The 20291-nt window shown below is 43.5% G+C and overlaps 1 protein-coding gene across 1 annotated transcript in view; it reads right to left on the bottom strand.

The window, feature by feature from the left end:
• Positions 1-20024, bottom strand: part of nmbr (neuromedin B receptor) — a 53303-nt gene extending 33279 nt beyond the window's left edge. Inside the window, exon 1 of the mRNA XM_041959096.1 lies at positions 19597-20024. Within this exon, the coding sequence (XP_041815030.1) occupies positions 19597-20024 (428 nt within the window). The remainder of the gene's footprint in view (positions 1-19596) is intronic.
• Between the last annotated feature and the right edge of the window lie 267 nt (positions 20025-20291).

Below are 20291 nucleotides of genomic sequence, written 5' to 3'. Positions count from 1 at the left end.
GATCGACTCCCGACTACGCGATCGGGAGAGGAATCGCCGGTGGGACAACGCGCGCCGAGGAGACGGCTGGAGACAACCTCCGAGGAAGGAGGACCGCCGCTTCGAGCTGCAGTCCGCGCCTCCGCTGTTCACGCCCACACCGCCGCCTCCTGGAACGGAGGAGCCCATGCAAATTGGGCATACCAGGTTGACGGCGGAAGAGAGGAGCCGCCGCCGTAGGGAAAACGCCTGCTTCTACTGCGGTGAACAAGGCCACCTCTTGGCAACCTGCCAGGTAAAAGAGCAGGCTCACCAACTGAAAGGAGGTCGCTGGTGAGCCGTAAGCCTGGACTGAATCCTCCTCGGGCATTGACAAAGGTAACATTGAAAATAAATCAGAAGTTTTGTGACTTAGAGGCACTGATTGACTCTGGGGCTGATGAAAATTTCTTGGACTGGCAATTAGCCAGGGATTCACAGGTAGCCGTTAAGAAGCTATCACAGCCCATAAACGCCAGCGCCTTGAACGGGCGTTTCCTATTTCAGATTACTCACTGCACCGAACCATGTGAGCTGACCATAGACAATGCACACAGAGAAACTGTCAGTTTTCACCTATTCGTTTCAGCTCAACACTCGATCATTCTGGGTTTGCCGTGGCTTCGCAAAAACAACCCCCACATAGACTGGGAAACTGGGAAAGTCCTGGGGTGGGGAAGGGAGTGCATGACAAATTCTCCATGCTTATCTGTCCACAGCATAGAGACCCAGAGCATGGCAGCTATCGACGTTTCGAAGGAGGAGAGTGAGCAGTATCCGGACTTGGCCCGGGTGCCGCGGTGTTATTGGGATCTCAAGGAGGTTTTCAACAAGAATAAAGCAACATCGTTACCTCCTCACAGATCCTCAGACTGCGCCATCGAGCTGCTCTCCGGAGCTCCCATCCCCAAGGGGAGACTCTATTCACTCTCGGTGCCTGAGCGTAAGGCGATGGATGAATACATCCAAGCTTCGCTCAGGTCCGGAATAATCCGACCCTCATCCTCCCCCGCGGGGGCAGGGTTTTTTTTCGTTGGAAAAAAAGATGGGTCCCTCAGGCCATGCATAGACTACAGTCCGCTTAACGATATCACTGTTAAGAACCGCTATCCCTTGCCGCTAATGTCCTCTGCTTTTGAGCTCTTACAACAGGCCCAGTGGTTCACCAAGCTGGACCTTCGCAACGCCTATCACCTGATCCGCATCAGGGAAGGGGACGAATGGAAAACCGGGTTCAATACCCCCAGCGGACACTACGAATATTTGGTAATGCCTTTTGGACTGACGAATGCCCCAGCAGTGTTTCAAGGGTACGTTAATGATGTGTTGAGAGAATATTTGAATGACTTTGCTTTCGTGTATTTGGATGATATCCTGATATTCTCGCCTGACTTGGAGTCTCATCAGCGCCATGTACGCCAAATACTCTCTCGCCTACTTGAACACCACTTGTATGTTAAAGCTGAAAAATGTGAGTTTCATGCTAACCAGGTGTCATTCTTAGGCTATGTGATCACCAAGAACCAGATTGAGATGGATCCGGAGAAAGTGAGCGCGGTGGCTAACTGGCCAGTTCCGACTAACAGGAAAAAATTACAACAGTTCTTGGGCTTTGCTAATTTTTATAGAAAATTCATCAGAAACTTTAGCTCTGTTGCTGCTCCTCTCCATGCTCTCACCTCTGCCAAATCAGTATTTCAGTGGTCTCCCGAGGCTGAGACGGCCTTCCAGCGTCTGAAAACAGCCTTCATCTCCGCTCCTGTCCTCACGGTACCTGACCCGCAACGGCAGTTCGTGGTCGAGGTAGACGCATCCAACGAAGGGGTAGGAGCAGTTTTATCTCAACGATCAGCTAAAGACAATAAGATTCACCCATGTGCATATTTATCACGCAAGCTAAACCAGGCAGAAAGAAGATACGATGTGGGCAACAGGGAGCTATTAGCGGTTAAGACCGCTCTCGAAGAGTGGCGGCACTGGCTGGAGGGAGCAGAACAGCCGTTCCTAGTGTGGACTGACCACAAAAACTTTAAGAATATTAAGACTGCCAAGAGACTCAATGCTAGACAGGCCCGATGGGCGCTGTTCTTCAGCCGGTTCCGGTTCACTTTGTCGTACAGGCCCGGGTCTCAAAACACTAAACCGGATGCCTTGTCACGACTTTACGAGCCGGAACCGGCCGCCAAGGAGCCCGAAACCATCCTACCACTGAACTGTGTGGTCGGAGGGGTCTCCTGGCAGATAGAAAAGGATGTGCAACAAGCTACTGAGGGTGATGAAATCCCTGCAGGCTGTCCCAGCGACCGGTTGTTTGTACCGGCTCGTCTGAGGTCACAGGTGATCCATTGGGCACACACATCCTTGCTTACATGCCATCCGGGGGTAAAAAGGACAGGTTATGTGATCAGGCAAAGGTTCTGGTGGCCCACCATGAATAAAGACATTTTGGAATATGTGCAGGCTTGTGCAATCTGTTCCAGGAACAAGACTCTCCGTCAGAACCCGACCGGACTCCTTCAACCCCTGCCTATCCCTCAGAGACCCTGGACACACCTCGCTCTGGACTTTGTCACCGGCCTGCCCACGTCGAGAGGTAACACAACCATACTCACGGTGGTGGACAGATTCTCCAAAATGGCCCACTTTATTGCATTACCCAAACTACCGTCAGCCAAAGACACAGCTACTGTTATGATCAGGGAAATATTTCGCATACACGGACTACCTAAAGACATTGTTTCAGACCGAGGGCCACAATTTATCTCCAATTTCTGGAAAGAGTTCTGTCAGATGCTGGGTGCTACCGTAAGCCTGACATCCGGGTACCACCCACAATCCAATGACCAGAGTGAACGAATGAATCAGGACCTAGAAACTTGCCTCCGTTGCCTGGTCTCCCAAAATCAAACTTCCTGGAGTGACCACCTTACTTGGGTGGAATATGCACATAACACTCTTCCCACAGCAGCCACTGGAATGTCTCCATTTCATGTGGTGTATGGATATCAGCCCCCTCTGTTTGAGGTAAACGACCGTGAGGTGACCGTCCCTTCAGCCCACGCCCTGGTAAGAAGATGTCGACGCATTTGGGCAGCGGCACGAAGCATGCTGTGCCGTAACCAGGCACGGGTGAAGGCAGTGGCGGATCGACATCGTAAAGCGGCACCACAGTATGTTCAGGGCCAGAAAGTTTGGCTATCCACCAAGGATCTTCCTCTCCATGTGCATTCCCGGAAGCTGGCGCCCAGGTTTGTGGGTCCCTTTGCAGTATCCAAAGTCATTAACCCTGTGTCTGTCCGATTGAAACTCCCCAGGTCCATGAGAGTCCACCCCACTTTCCATGTGTCTAAACTCAAACCTGTTCGTGAAAGCAACCTGGTACCCCCCACCGACCCACCCCCACCTCCTCGCCTAGTAGATGGAGGCCCCGTCTACACGGTGAAAAAGTTGCTCGCTGTGCGCCGTCGGGGACGGGGATTCCAGTATCTAGTGGACTGGGAGGGGTATGGTCCTGAGGAGAGATCCTGGGTCCCCACAAGCTTCATTGTAGATAAAACGCTTATAGAGGACTTTAACACACAACACCCCGATGTCCCTGGGCCGTCAGGTGCCGGCCCTAGAGGGGGGGGTACTGTCATGTCTCGTCAAATCTGTTAAGTGTTTTTGTTCACTAGCGTCATGTCTTGTCATACACTTCCTGTTTTATTGTGAAACCTAACTCTCCTCTCGTTTCAGGCCCTTGACTTCCCGGTGTGTTTCCCGCCTGTCTGATTGTCTACCCCGCCCTAATTGTCTCCACCTGTTCATTGTTACCTCGTGTATATATAGTCCGCGTCTCCCTTTGTCCTGTGCCAGATTGTCATGTGCCTTGTCTCGTACTCGCCTTGCTCTCTAGCGTCCTTGATCCTTGTCTGTGTAAGTCTAGTTATCAGTATTGCCTGTAAGGTCTTTTGTTTGATACTTTGCATCTAGTCTAGTTTGGTATATTTGTTTGTTACTTTGTTATCGCCTCAGCCTTCGAGCTTGATTATTCATTTTCTAGTTTTCCAGTTATCCTTAGCGTTTTCTGTTGTACTTTGTATCTCCTTCAGTTTGCCATTCATTGTTTATCCTGAGCGCTTTGAGTTAAATAAACCTTTTATTTTGAAACTCTGCTGAGTTGTCTGTGGTCTGCATCTTGAGTCCTCAAACCTTGTGCCTCCGGGCTTGTCAATCTGATGCCAAATCATGCTAGTATGCTCTAAGCATCCCGCAAATCCTGGTATCCCTGCTTTTTGCACTGTCGTATCTATCATACCATTCCTTTCTAAGTATTTAGCCAGCCTCTGTGCTACGATACTAAAGAAAATCTTTCCCTCAACATAATTATGTTGTAATTAATTAATTATGCATACCTCTAAGCCTTAATTATAATATATACAAGTGAGTTATATAAAAATTCCAATTTTTTTTTGGTACCAGGCTTTAAACGTTTATTTCTGCTGTAAAGTTGGGCATTTTAATATGGGGGTCTATGGGGATTGAATCACTTTTGGAGCCAGACTCAAGTGGCCATTTAAAAAACTGCAGTTTTTGGCATTTCTAAACATCTTCATGTACCAACTGGCAGGAAGCTGAGAAGCTCGTCCATTTGTTTTATTACTTTATTATTTATCTTATGCATTGATGTTTATGACTTCTAGCCTGTATTTGATTTGACTTTTTTTTTGCATTTTCACATACATCTGATCAAATCTGTTTGATTGTTCTCTTCATATTTCACGCGTTTTAAAATAGATATTTTTTACCCTCATGTTTAAAATGTGCTGCTGCTGCTGTCCAGAAGAAAACACATAATAAAAAACACAGTGAGGCACTTCTCCAGGTTAAATAAATGTATACCAACTGTTGCAAAGAAGACGTTATTTTATACTACAGCATCATTTGTGTAGAAATGTGATATTGAGCTCTCTTTCATCCTGGTGATGCTTGTATTAGACTGTCAGGATGTTAAACCGTGTTTAAGTAACTCTGACTGCTTCCAGAGCTGCTTTCCTGACTGGATCTTGTTATTTCCACCAGGATATCATGCACTTGTGTTCTGTCAGATGCTGTATCATACTCAGATGCAGGATCGCAGCGAGGTCAGCTCAATCCAGTGTTTCATTCTGTCTGCACAACGACTCATTTGACTGCACCTCACTCTCTGTCATACACCTGTTGCCCATAAATCTAACATCACTGTGCTGGACCTCGCTTTATATATTATTGATGTAATGGTTCATTCAATATTAATGTCATGTAGGAGCTTATAAGTTCCACGTTTTGTCCGCAGGCAGTAAAGGCTGGTACATAAAGTCCAGGCTGATGCATGTGTGTGCATGTGTCTATAAGGACCTGGAAACACTGCTGAACAGTAGAAACAATATGAAAGCAGATAATAACATAACAGAGGATTGTGCAGACTTGGTGGCAAAACACAAGCTGTTGACACAAAGTTAGAAGAATACTGTTATTAATCTATAAATCTTGTTCCCTTTTTTTCCCCTTCATTAGAACCAAGAGACCAAACCAGGAAAAACAGACCTTCAAAGCAACTGAATGCACCCTGAACAACAAAGCTTATCACAACATCAGCAAACAGTGGGCAGTGAAGGACGGGACGACCTTCTGGGACAGTCCCTCAGGAGGTGTTTTTCATTGAAAAGCTGCATTGTGCACCTCAGTTCCAGGGTCAGTATCATCTGTCTGCATCTGCCCAAACGCTCAGAATGATGGTGCACGCCCTTCAAATAAAATAAATCACTGTCCCAGTTCTTTTATTTGCAACCGTCTCAACGCCCGAGCAGGACTGAGTGTAAAAAAGCAGCTTCTGCTCCTCAAAGTTATCCAGATAACTCAGTGATTGTGCTTGTTGGATCAGGCCCTATTTATTTTTCGTTACATTCCTGATTTAAACTTAAAAGAACTTTGTTTTAGTTGCTGTCTGATGTTAGATATTACATTAAAAGACCAGTCGATCTATTAAGAATGAGAGCAGGTTCCACCCTATGGAAGCACATTGCATGACTCCAATAAACCCCAAAAAGAAAGAAAAAACCTCTTGGACACTGTCTCACTGTCTGATCTGCACGACACTCATTAAAGTTGTTTTAATTAATTAAAGTTTTTCACTTCACAGAACATCTTGAAATTATGACTCATAAGTCTGGGGAAAAGGCTCATAATGATAGAAGTCTTTTCTTGTAATTTTGAGATACAGATCCCACTGTCGTCCAAAAACTATTGATAACACATTATTAAGCCATACTGTTCCACTGGCTGATGTTCCTTCATCACCATGAACACACATACCATCATTTATTTTGACTCAGTCCCACACACACACACCATCCTGCTGCCACAAATGTTCACTCGAGCACCAAATGTAGATCAATCCGCTGCTGAAAATAGTCCCTAGCAAATGCTCTATTTCATCCTGTTTGTCTGATAAAAGCAGCTGTTTTAGGAAATTACTTGGACTTTTTAAAAGTGAAACTATATATTTGTGAGCTGTTTTTAAGGATTTATATATTCAGTAGAACTCGTGTTTATTACTCCCAGCACTGAAACATATGTAGCTGTTAGCATTTTGCTAAACTTTTGTATTAATGGGGTATACAGTCATCTTTTAAGTTCTCCAGTGTTTTTGTTGTTGCTGTTGTTTGGTCGATGGCTGGTTGCTTTTCTTTCCGATGGAAAAAAATTCACTTCCACATAGTCCTGTATTTTGTTTTTGTTTGTTTTTTTCCTATTTGGTTCTGTTAAAAAGTCTTTGGAACTGTAGATGAGTGATTTATTAGCATATACAGTGATCCTACACTGGAAATACTCTGGAAAGCTGTGAATAAAGCGTGTACAGGTAAAGTGGCCGAGGATTGTGTGTGTGTGTGTGTGTGTGTGTGTGTGTGTGTGTGTGTGTACATACTCATACAGTGATATATCAACCTCACCTGTGTGATTATACAGTATGATTCAGGGGCAATGAATGCAGGACAGAAACACAAAGTCAGACCTTGAGCATTTGCTGATCTGAACACCTTCTATTTATCACACCTGGTCTGCTCTCTACAGCTCTTCTTCCGTCCCCTTTTATAGTTTAATGACCTCTCCTACTCATTCCACTTCTCGACTTTCTTCTACATCCTTGTTTTTTCCATGTGGAAATGTGTCTTTCTCATGTGGTCTTTGACATTCTTTCCTCTGACCACCCTTTACCTTTGAGAACAAGCCATCTTCTGCCATTAAAACCCTTTGTCAGGGTTTTTATAGACTTCACCATCACTCCATAAAGCCGAGCGGTATATCTTCCTGCTCTTCAGAGCTCCTGCTGTCAATGCTTTAGTGGCAGAAAGCTGAGAGAAAAATCGATTCCGCGAACAAAGCTGGTAAGAAATCTTTTCTTCCTTTCCACTTCAGCTTTGATTCCTTTTCCTGCCAATTCTCTATCACACAAACCCGTCCCACAGGCCTGCAGGAATATTTTGCTCTCTGTTGTCAGGATGATCTCGAGTCCTTGACGTCTGCGCTGGTTGCTCAATAATGCTGGTGATCTAACAGTCAGTCTCTCAACAAGGTATCACAAAAGCTAAAAGGGATGTGGCAGACGGAAGGACAGCTCTGCCTTCTGATTAGATACTGGTGGTGCTCCCATACCAACACAGGTATGAAACCTGGATTTTGGTGGATCTTTGCACTCCAGTGGGTGTCTTCTAGATGACAATGACACTGTATGAAAGCGTCTGTAACGAAACTGTCAAAACAGGTCAATGTTGTTCTTAAAGTCAAACTGAAATAGAAACCAGCTGGAGGCCATCACCTGTTGCTTACTCCCATCATGGGGGAAAAGTATCCTGAGGTTACAGGATTTCTCATCGCTGTGAGTATTGACAGTCTGGTCATTTGTCATGAACACAGCTGGACCCATGAGAGAGACATGTAATGAAAGCTGGAAGCTCTCTGTCGTATAATACCGGATGTGTGTGAGAGGCGATGATGACTCAGCAGGTGATGAAAAGTCGTCACTGCCTCCTCCGTGGAGGTCTGAGAGCGTTTTTTCATGTTTTAGTGAAAATGTTAAACAATAACAGGCTAATTAGGCCTAAATAAATTTAAAAATCTTCCGAAAGTCCAGTATCAACAGTTTTTGCTTAAACATTTTTTTGGTCCTCGGACAAAAGGATCGAGTGGAACTCATTTATACAACTTGTTAGATTTAAGCTTGAACTTAATCTTGAGATCATTTCTAAATGCTGACATTTGATTCATAAAAGCTGCTGAGCATTAAAAGAAGTGCTTGAGCAGATTCCTGCGCTCTCAAATAAACTTAAATTAATGTACGTAGTTTTGTAACTTTGATAATTTTTTTTTTACTTTTTAAGTCTTTTATCCCTGTTTCAAACAGTGTGTTGAGCAACTTGTGCTGCAACAAAGCAATTTCCTTGTGGGGGTCAATTATGTTTTTTTCTGAATCTGAATTTCCAAACACAGAAAGTGAGAATTAAAATTTCATTAAAGTTTATTAGTGAGAAAGACTGTCTTAAACCTCATCAACACATGAACAAAATACTGAGTTTGATGTTTACAGCCAGCAGCAGCACTGTAGAGGGGTAGTTCACTTGTACACTGTCAATAGCAGCATGGTTCTAGGGACAGTCAGTCAGCCGGTCCACCACTTTGGTCCACAAAGAAATATGTCATAAACTATTAGATTTCCAATTTTGCACAAACATTCATGGTTCCCAGATTATGAACCTTAATAACATCGATGATCCTCTGAGTTTTCCTCTGGGGCGAAGGGTGGCATTTGTGGTTTGAAGCAGATTGCCATAAAATTTGGTACTTGGTAATTTGCTGGTACATCCATTCTCATTATGGACTGTAATGATTTGGTGATGCTTTACCTTTTAATCTAGTGCCATCATCAGGTCAGTTTTGTTGTAGATACATTTTGATGTATCTAGTGGTTCTAACAGACCTCAAGCTTGCAGTAGGTTGCTGTCAGTCTATTTTGGAAATAGTCAATTTACAGTTTGGGAATAAACAGACCAAGTCAAAAATCTTTGATGTTTTCTCTTCTCTATTTTGATTTTTGTGGCAAACTGTTACTGTTTTACCACCTGATTACAGAAACTACCCAGCAGCACTCAGCTGCTGTGGACACATTCAGCTGAAAACTGTGTTTGTGTGCATCATCTTGATAGGAAGTGATTGGGGCACCAGTCGCCACTCCAATCATTATGCTAATCATCCATTAGGCTCGTTATGCTTGTTGAGGGCCTTCAGGCAAGTTAGGAGTTGTTATGTGCCCGTTAGTGGCCTCTAGTCTCGTTAGGGGCTCATTAGAGGCCATCAGGGTCAGATACAGAGCCAGATCGTTGCCCACAGCTGTGTGATGAGGAAATGAGTTTCCTGTTAACAAGCTGAAATTCAAGCGTTTTAGACGGACAATGACGCTGTCTGTTGGTAAACAAACTGGCGGGAGGAGGAGTTCTGCAGCTTCCACTCATGTTGGACTTTAGAGCCAGGAAATAAAAACAAATCATTCATTTAGCCTTCTGAATTCAGGAGACTGGCTGAAATAACTGATGCTTCTGTGGCTCTGGGAGGGCATTGCCCAGTAACAACATTTGCTTATGTTCAAGTGACAAAGGAGGAAATACTGTGATGTTGTTACAGAGCCACAGAGGCAGGAGGTCAGGATGGCGATGGAGGGCGAGTCTTACCTAATATGAGCCTGCCAAAAGAAATGACAATCCTTGTGCCTAAAATATACTCGACGACTTTCTGTCTGCATCTGTATTTTAACCTAAACAAACTGAAACCAAGGACAAGCTCAGTCCCCTGGCTTTCAGACAGACCTGTGTCCCCTCTGGCATTAGCAGCTGAGTGATTCATCATACGCGATGGCCTGTTAGTAGCTACTGCAGCCATAAGGCTTCATGGTTATTCATCCTCTAGACGCAAAATCAAAACTCAAATAATTCCATCAGTGCTACCTGTGCCATGACGTATATCCCATCAATAATTCAAACTGATTAACTTTATCGTTCTGAAACATTTTGGTCAAGTGACACATGAACAAATAAGGTGAAATCAGATCCATTAAGGGATTGAAATGGAATTGAATTTGATAAATTCTATTGAAGCCAAATGAGAGAGAATAAAGAGTAAGAAGAAAAGATGTTCATTTCATTTCAGTGCCCCTTTGGTCAGCTAGTATCAGTGCTCTCACTTTTTAAACTATGTGATTGCCGAGATTAACGTGTACGAGGTCTCCTGTCTTGAAAATACGGCCTCATTTGAACGCAGCATCAGAGAACACCAAAACTCCGCTGATTGTATTGCAAACTGACAAACTTCTGCTCAGTTAAAAAACGAATAATCACAGAAAACAGCACCTTCCAACATGAGTAACACAAACAAAAAGTTAACATTGATTTTAGCATTAGATTTCATGTTTGATAAACAGTTAACGTAGCTGCAGCTGACTAATTGGAATTTTCTTTAATTTTCCTTTCTATGTTTTTGACCGCTGACTCCCCTCAGCTAAACTGTTTAATAATGAAGCCATAAAACACTAAACCTCAGAGACAGCATTTTAGAGCATTTCAAACCTGGTCCAAAGATGTTAAAAACCAAGACATGCTGTCCCCATTAGGTAGGCAAGTCCCCGTAATGTGACTGTGTCAGCAGACATAGGTCCCCACAACGTGAGTAGTACACACCCACACACACACTGCACCCTGAGTTTCACTTGTAGCTACAAAGTCTGTCCCCTGAGGTCTCTGCTGTCTGACCTTGAGCCAGAGGCAGAAGTGTTTCTGTAAGTGTCTTGTTTTGTTGACTTGTGTCTCCTGCAGCATGATTAAGATACATGAATACCAAGCACTTCCATTTCTGCAGCTACAAATAAAATACACCAATACAAGAAGAGGTGCAAACTTTGGTCCCGAGCTAATACTGACACCACTCTGGCCTGAAAACCAAATCATATATTTCAAAGTCAAACTCTTTCTCAGACACATGCACATGTACAGCTACACAGATGCTGGCAAACATCTCTTTCAGTGCAACATATTCTTTCTCTTTATTCTCCAGTTCCAGCGTAATTACCAAACTGTGAAAGGTTCGACTCGCAAACTTAAAAATAAAAGCTATTTATCCAATCCCTCGTGGTCCTTTGAATTGATTACAAGCAGATTATAGATGACTCCAGTAATAAGGCAGACATGTACAAAACATTAATGGTCATGATGAGTAATATGTTAACGTTGCAGTCCTTTTTCTGCTGCTTTTGCATTTATAAGAAATGCAAACAATACAATCAAAGTAGGCATTCATTTTGTTTGCAGTCACTCTACATGCATCTTCACTGTCTGCACTGAATTCTCCTTATTATATACACAATACCTTGTCGACCTGCAGGAGAATCTCCTCCAGGCGCCATGCTCCATTCTTTTTGTTTCCATTTCATTTATTTCATTTATTGTTTTTTTATTTCATCTTCTTGTGTTTTGTAAATATGATAGATTGTTGTGGATTTTTACATCTAATTGTTCCTGGAGATACTGAAGAATTCACACAAGAGGCATTTTTAAAGGTTAAAATTACTTGTTAATTTGCAGAAAAACACATCACTGAGCAAGGATTTCTTTCGATAAATGAACAATGGGATTAACAATGAACAATGGGGCAGATGGTGGGTAAATCCTTGTCTCTGATTGGCTCTCCCAGCTAGTTGTGATAAATACAGGCCCTGCTTCTATTTCTAAACCTCTTTTCTGTCAGATTTTCAAAATTTAGATAAAACTTGACTGTTGACACATTCAGTGAATGGTGAACAGTGATTTTCAGTGCATTTCAGATACACACTGTTTGTCATGAGCACTCTATCCTCAGGAGTCAGTTGCTAATCCCCCTCCTATTAGGTGCAGGTGATCTAGGTGGGATTAAACACCTGATGCTGAGAGTCTGCAGGGACACACTTGTTGTCATATCATTAATCAAAACTGCTGGCTGCTGCATGTTGTCACCCTGCAGTTAATGTGCTCACTACACTGCAAAAAAATGATCTATACAGGAACATGTATAACCAGGTTACTCGCCATGCAAACATCTTGAATATCAAAACCGGGATTTACTGCTGTTGCATGGTGCATTTGTTTGCACAGGTTCATCCTCAACGCATGTCATGTAGCAGTTAGTCCTCAACAATACGTCATCATGATAAATTATGATATTTTATTATCAATATTGGTATTGACCATAAAGCCAGATGTTGAAACTAGACAATGTTGTCAGCCATTTGTTTTAATTAATGTTATGACAGCCAGCAGCAGTGAGCAGGGCTGAAAGATCTGCTTCCTGTTTAAAAAAGGTTCTTTTCCTTCTGTTTTTGCTGGTGAACTACCGCTGTACAGCACTGTTTGCAGCACTGTTTATTTTGCTAAAGCTAACTTTGAAGAGTGTCCTGATCCAGTGCAGATCTTTCTGCAGCAACAGAACAGTTAAATTCTTTTTCTGTGGACATTAAAAGGGAATACTTTCATATGGTTTCACACCATATGAAACCATGAAGGGAAAGGTGTGATGCAGTATTTTTTAATGCAGAGCTATCTTCTATGAAACATCTAAATTGCTCATTTTACACTGGTTTACTGTAAGAGTCTACATGCTAACAGCTCTGTGAGGCTCAGCTAAAGCAGCAACAGCATGCTAACATGCACATGGTGGCAATGCTAACATCCTGATGTTAGGCAGGTATAATGTTTAGCATATTCACCATCTTAGCTTAGCATGTTAGCATGCTAATATTTGCAAATTAGGCCTAACCTTAAAGTACAGTTGAGATTGATGGGGATCAGTTTTGCAGGTATTTAGTTATAAACTGAATTAATGACAAACTGATGATGCGGCCAGAAGAAAAGTCAGAATATCACCAAAGTCAATACAGCCTAATTTATCCAGAGGGGAACATGAGAGCCTGAACCAAACTCTATAGTAAGTTTTTGAGGTATTTCACTCAAAACCCCTAACGTGAACCTGCTGGTGGCACGCGAACAAAAGCCAGAGAATCATCAAAGTCATTAGAATTCATCCTCTGGGACCATGAATGTCCATCCAATAGTTGTTGAAATATTTCTGGACCAAAGCCGTGGACAGAAGTCAGACACTGATAATATTTACACCTCAGTACAGACATGACAGAGACTGTTAAAGTCACAGAAATTCCACAGTCAATCAGAAACTCGGTAATGTTAGCATCATACGGGATATGCAGGTCGCTTATGTTTCATATCACATCCTGAACATTATCATCAAATCAGGAGACGTTACAGCAGACAGCAGTTTTCCTATGAAGGTCGCCTGCAGCTTAAAAACTTGTTCTTGTGACAGACGTGCTCCCTCTGTTGCTCCAGCATCCAGCTGTAGGCTAACAGTTATTAATAATGCAAGTATTGTTCTGATTGCTTTCCATTCCACAGTCTTGGCTTCTTACTCCTGTTTTCAGCCTCTCTCTCCCTGTCTCACCCCTACTTTAATAGCCCCCCCCCCCCCAAGCTCCACTGCAGTCCCTTCATCTTTTATCTCCAGTCAGCTGGGGTTAAAAATGCTGTGAGACGCTGTTGGATTTCTCATAATCATTCATCGAAGCTTGTCGAGCAGTCAGAGCTGCACTTCACAAACATGCATAGGCGACTTCATCCTTGCATTTAGTGTCAGATGGCTTCCTATTCAGACATTAACAGTCACAGCGCCGCTCGCCACGTCTGGGTGACCCTGACGGACTCTTCAGGCGCCGCTCTCCTGAGCATGTTTCGAAATGAATCTTTTCATCCAGCAGAGGTGGGACACAGTTTGAATTTTTAAGTACATTCCTGCAAATTCTATTAACTTCTAACCAACATGCAAATAACCGAACGCACATGATGGATTTCTGCTGAACTTGCTGCAGAACCGAACAAAATGGGTTCAGTATGCATTCATATTTCCAGAAGGCGTGACGCATCGATTAGGACTAATGGGTGAGTCATTCAGCATGACTCCAGTCCTGACTGTTATCCAATTTCATTTACAACCTATATGGATAGTTTCGTTTTGAGGGAAGTACATGTAAAAGTATCTGCCCACATACTTTAGTGAACCTTTGTTGCAGGTCTGTTCTCAGTTCCCTGCATGAAGCCAAGACCCAACAAGGCCTCCAAATGCAAAAATGCATTTCTGTTTTTGTAATCATCATCAAAAGTGACTTCTAAAACCTGTTTAAAAAATCACTGTTAGGAAGATTAAAGTGTTCGCGATGGTTAAGACGGCGGTTTATTGTCTATTAGAATTAGAACTGAGCAGATTTGGATGTTTTCTTCACCCTGACCTCCTCCCACTGTGGACTACGTGGCTCTACAACATTGCCACCAGATTCATAATTTGCGTGGCCACTCGAGGTCGCTTTCACTGTGGGGTAATACTGACCTCAAACCCTGTCCAACACCTCTCAGAAGAACTGGAGCCAGATCCAGAATAGTATTACCTCACTGATGCTCTTGTTTGGTTCAACACCTGGTGGAAAGACTGACGCCAGAAGAGTGGACATGCAGTGGACATCACTTCCTCTGTGTCAGGATTTAGAAGTCTTTCACCAGCTGCCTGAAGTCTGAATCATTGTTGTGCTGTGGTAGCTCAGGAGATCAACAACACTACAGCTGAAACAGTCAGTTAAATAAGTTGATCATTAGAAAGACTCTGGAAACTTGTTATGGGCATTTTCAAGTATTTTCAAGCAGTTCATAAGTCAGTTCATTGAATAGTTGATAAAGTATTTGGCAGATTCATCCATATCAAAATTATTTTTAGCTGCAGCACAAATTTCTGCCACTTCTTAAACTTTTCCTCTCTTCCCCTCTTGTTGTATTCAGCTAATTTTATTTTTTAACCTTATTTGAAAATCCCAAATTCTCTCCTGCACGCCTGCCGTGCTACATGTATGTTTTATTGATGTTGCAGTGGTTCATCTGCTTTGCAAACGGTGCAGGCAAATTGAATTTCACCTCAGAAGCCCATTAGTCCGTGCGCCACCCTGAGGGAGATCTGTCAGCTCTGGTTTACGTCCAAAAACGCGACCAGATTCTGGCATTTTCTTGTTTTCTCCCCTCTGTTTGTGAGCTGCTTCTTTTGTATAGTTTCCCAACAGAGCTGACCTTGGATTTAGAGCAGACAGCAAGTCTTAACCACCACTCCCCGTTTATTTTAAGAAGTCGTGCCGAAGTGACACAGACGGCTAAATATATCATAGAGAATTAGGATGTTAATTGCAAATTAAGGGAGCGTTTCATGCGTCATCAGAGTGTTTCATTGGTTAGGAAGGATTAGTTTCTCTCCACCGTGCAGACAACGGCTGATCACTGGTCAGGAGTAATGACGTGACGAGCCGACAGGAAACAGCGTCCTTCACGGTGCCACCGGTTGCAGATATCGCACACCGAGACCCGAGAGGGAATACGCACATTCAGCCGCCAGCTCGGATGCAAATTAGAAACCTCTGTGCATCTTGAGTGTTTGTCTAGTGTCAGTGAGTTGTTGCCATCTGCAGAGCCTGAGTCAGCCTCCACACCGCTGAGAGCATAAATTAAAAAGTGGTTCTGCTCTAAAGGGCTGGGAAACCGGCGACTTCACCTGACGGGGGACGGACATCAGAGGATTTACAGCCAGGTGTCGCCTCGGCAGCGCAACTACAGTAAATCCAAAATCTGATCCTGTAGTTCTCATTAGTTATTGATGAATTCAACCTCCCCTCCAACGTGAAGTATTTGTGGAAAGTTTATAACACCTCAGCCAGGGATCTGCGTTTACTCAGAGTGTTTGCTTTGTCCAATAAATCGTAACACAAGAGCTCGGCTGAACAGCACAAAGATTCCATAAAGATCAATCAGCTGCTATCTTACATAAACAGTTTTGCCGTGTTTCATGCAGTGTAAAAACTTGCAGCGCTACATCAGTTGAGGGACAAAGAACACAACAGGTGTTCTGCACAGACAGAAGAGGAAGAAGTAGTCGAGGTTCAGGAGCCTGGAAGTGTCGGTCTAGGCAGTGAAAGTCATAAAACTGTTGCCTTTTGGAGACTATGTACAGCAGTGCAGTGGTGAATTAATGTGGATCATCCAGCAGAGAAGCATGTCAGATTGTCAGGCACAGACACAGTTGGTTCGCAGGCAAACAAAAAAATCACAAAAACGCACCCAGTAAAGCATTAATCTACCGAAATCTCTTCTTGTGTGTCTTCCAACAACTCTCCAAATGTTGAACAGCATCAGTGCTATTTATGTCCAGCGCTGATGTTGTAAAATTCATGCTCTCTGCAGTATCTGTGCAGGCTGAGGGAAAGATTCAAATGAACTCAAACTTGATTACGGTTGGCGAAACGTCATGCTGACATTGATCCTTCATTTGGACACGCTACGCGTCCGGCCACCACCCGGACCTCCGCACACACCTTCCACTTTGAGACATGAAGGACACGCTGCCTCTTTTATTGACGCTGACGGTTGTTGCAGAATCATCCAATATGGCCGCAGCCAGCAAACACTCATGTCTGCATCAAGTCTATATCAGCTGTTAACATCAGCCTGCAGATGCAGCTGTCAGTCATCACACTGTCTGCATACTACAACAAATACTACTGCTGCTAGAACTGTTGATTACCACCTACCATTACTAAGACAACCACTTATTGGAGTATTGCTGTGTTATTTTCTTTCACTCGTCCTCTGGGTCGGCCTCTTGCTCTCTGATCATTCATATATTTACTTTCATCCCTCTATTATCCGCATCCATCTGTTCAAACTTAAAAGACCGACTCCCTTCTCTCCACCCGGTCAAGAAAGCCTAAAGCTGCCGCTGCTTGGCGAAGCCAGTTAGCTTCACCCGGAGCTCCTGGTGCTGATGTCAAGCATGTGAACACCTGCATCAAGGTAACCCTGATCCTCCAGAATCTAATTTAAAAGCCGCTCGCACTTTCTTTCTGCCTATCAGACTCAATTTCTCATTTTGGATTTTCAGTTTCATCATCCTGTCATCATCAATTTTTCCTCATCATAATCATTTCATCTCTCTCTCTCTCTTATACATATGAGAGTACACGCTCACTGTGTGCATAAACACACACACAGAGGTTAAAACCACGAATGATTGACTGGACCCAGAGTTGGACAGACATCTTTAAACATGACGGAGATCATAAATATTTCATGTTCAGCGGTATGAGTGAGCTCCTGCGGGACTGACAGCTGTATTTCTGAACTGTATTTCTGTGAAGACCCTGACTGACGGAGCTCGGTCTCCAGCCTCGACCTGAACCACATCAGAATTTCAACCAAAAAAACATGGATGAACCCTTAATGGCGCTGTGAAGAAGTGAGGACTGTGCAAAATGTCCCAACTTTTTTAAAAATGTCCTCAGTTCTGTCTCTTCAAATGTCCCGACTAACTTCACAAACTTGTTCTTAGTTCCTAAAATGTTTCCACCTCCCAAAAATGTGCTTGTCTCTACTCTCTAACGTTAAAAAAACATTATAAAATTTCCTAATTTTGAAAAATTTTCCTAATTTTCGAAAATGTTCTGACTTCTCAAGAAAAATGTGCTTCCTTACTAAAACTGTCCTTGCTCTCCTAAAAACAACCCTAAAGCTCTGAAACTCAAACTGGCCCTCGTAAAGATAGAAGGACACACACAGACAGACTTCTTTCATCTTTCAAACGGGATGAAAATATGAATAATCTCTTTCTACTCTGTTTTATTTTTGCTGTAATCCTGAAAAGCCTCCTCTTGCATCACAGTTTCTCCTTTCTGTTGCTGCTCCTTTACTCCCTTATCATCTCTGTACGCTCCTCCTCTTCATTCAGACCAGAATGGACATTATCTAATACTAATCAATGCTGCGCCACAAATTAGCTTAAGCAGCGATAATTATGCTGCACAGTAGTTACACACAAGGTTCCAGAGGCTCTTTGTCTGCAGCTCCTGCTCCTCATTTTAAATCTGACATCCAGCTACAAGTCGGGTGGAGAAAGTGTCTCTTTACCTGCAGCCTGAACTAATCTACAGCTACACAGGCTGCCCGCCGTGTAGCGCCTGCTGGGAATGAGTATCTCATCCCTCCACTATTTCCTCACAGCGAGGAAATGTGCATTAGATTCTGTTGCGAAGGAGTGACAGCGAGTGAAAGCAGCTGCAGCTCAGTTCATCAGTCAGAGCAGCAGAGTCCTGCTGAGACCACTGAGACGAGATGAGAGGACAAAGGATGCAAATGTTCCTGATAATATTAGGAGATTAAAAATACCTCAAAGATACCTAAGATCTCTGCACAGTGACAATATAATCCAAGAATATTATATGACCTTTTTTTAAAAAAACAGAACAGTGGTGGAAGAAGTACTCAGATCAAAGTACCACAGTGAAAACACTCCATTATAATCTGTACATGCAGAATTATGCAAGTATTATCAGCAAAATGTACAGAAAGCATCAAAAGTAGAAGTGTTTATCATGTGGAATGGCTGGAATGGCTTCCACAGATTTTCTTTACAGCTTTGCACCCAAGAAAACTCCATCATTATTGGCTAATGATGATTAATGTTACAAATAACCACAAGTTACATCTTGAAATTTAATGTGGCCTGTTTGATGCTATAAATAAATAAATGGAGGAGGGTAACTGCAGTGGAGTACAGAACAATATTCCTCTCAGAAATTTATAGGAGTAAAAGCAGAAAGTGCCATTAAATACAAGTAGCTTCAAACTGTATTTAAGTAGTTCGTAATCGACAGTGTTGAAGGAGGAGGACAATGAGTTCTGGTTCCAGCACATTTAACTCAGACTGAGAGCAGTGGAGGAGGATGTTTCCAGATCTGTTCAGACCTTGGAAAAAAAGTACTTCAAGTAAAAACATACTCTGTCGTTCATCAAAATGGAGCTGATTTGAATTATTTCATACACTTTGAGGTGGCTTAATCTATAATGATGCAACATATTTTATATGATGATGCTGTAGAGTAAAAAGTACCAATATTTCCCTTTGAATTGTAACAGAGTAAGAGTGTAAAGTGGTAAATAAGTGGTTCTCAGTGAATGTATTTTATATTCCATCACTGCCAGACATAAAAAAACATTATGCATTATATGTTATTATACCACACAGGCATTTAAGATCCATATAATTTAGAATTATATGAAATAAAACTAGGAATTTACTAGGAAATAAAACTAGGAATTTTAGTCACTTTGTAAGAACTACAAACACTTGTAGTGTCGCTATATGAGAAGATTGCACGATTATTATAAGAGTTGGTAATCAAAGAATGCTCACTGAGAAACCGCGTAAAAGATAAGATGGGCAAGAAATATGAAAATTAACAGTGAGACATCAGCTCAGTAATATAAGCATGTCATAGTTCGTTGGAACACTGCAGGAAAAAGATGACAAGCGCCTTAAAAAGTAATTTCAGAACGACAAGCAAGAGATGGAGGATGACAAAGTGAGGATGAGGGCATCCTCCCGTCCTACCTGTCCGCGCTGAGCGCCGTCAGCGTGAACACGGACACGCCGACCGAGGTGAGCTGGATGACGGGGATGAGTTTGCACGCTGCCTCGCCGAACACCCACTCCTCGGAGAAGTAGCGGAAAGCGTCCACCGGCACGCAGGTGACCAGCAGCAGCAGGTCTCCCGCCGCCAGGCTGGAGATGAAGATGTTGGGCACGCTGCGCATGGCGCTGTTGGTGATGAAGATCTTCACCAGGGTGATGTTGCCCAGCAGACCCACGGTGATGATCAGGATGTAAACCGAAGTCATGACGCAGCACACGACGAAGTGGACCGTCTCCCCGCTGTCCGAGGACGCCGACCAGCCGGGCTCCTCGGTGGAGTTGGGGCTCAGGGCCTCGGAGAGTCCGGACAGAGCGGGGGTTAAGTTGGAGAGGAACTCGTCGTCCATGGCCGCGGTGCGCTCTTGGTGCGCAGAGCCGGAATATCCAAAGGAGCGCTCCGGCGGAGGGAGAGCGGTGCAGAGGGTCCGCGCGGCCGGGCGCGCAACGGGATGCTCCGCGCGTAAAAACGCAACGCCAGCTGGAGACTTTTATTCCCAGACAACCTGCCGAGAGACAGAAAAAAACTTTTTCTACCAGCTGTATCTGACTGAGAACTGTTCATCTGACGGTGCCACACTGAAGGGTGAGAGGCGACTGACGCTCTGCAGACCAGG

The sequence above is a fragment of the Chelmon rostratus genome, chromosome 18 (genome assembly GCF_017976325.1).
Source record: "Chelmon rostratus isolate fCheRos1 chromosome 18, fCheRos1.pri, whole genome shotgun sequence".
Taxonomy (NCBI): domain Eukaryota; kingdom Metazoa; phylum Chordata; class Actinopteri; order Chaetodontiformes; family Chaetodontidae; genus Chelmon; species Chelmon rostratus.
The sequence above is the reverse complement of the archived record's forward strand: the minus strand, read 5'-3'. Positions and strand labels throughout refer to the sequence as shown.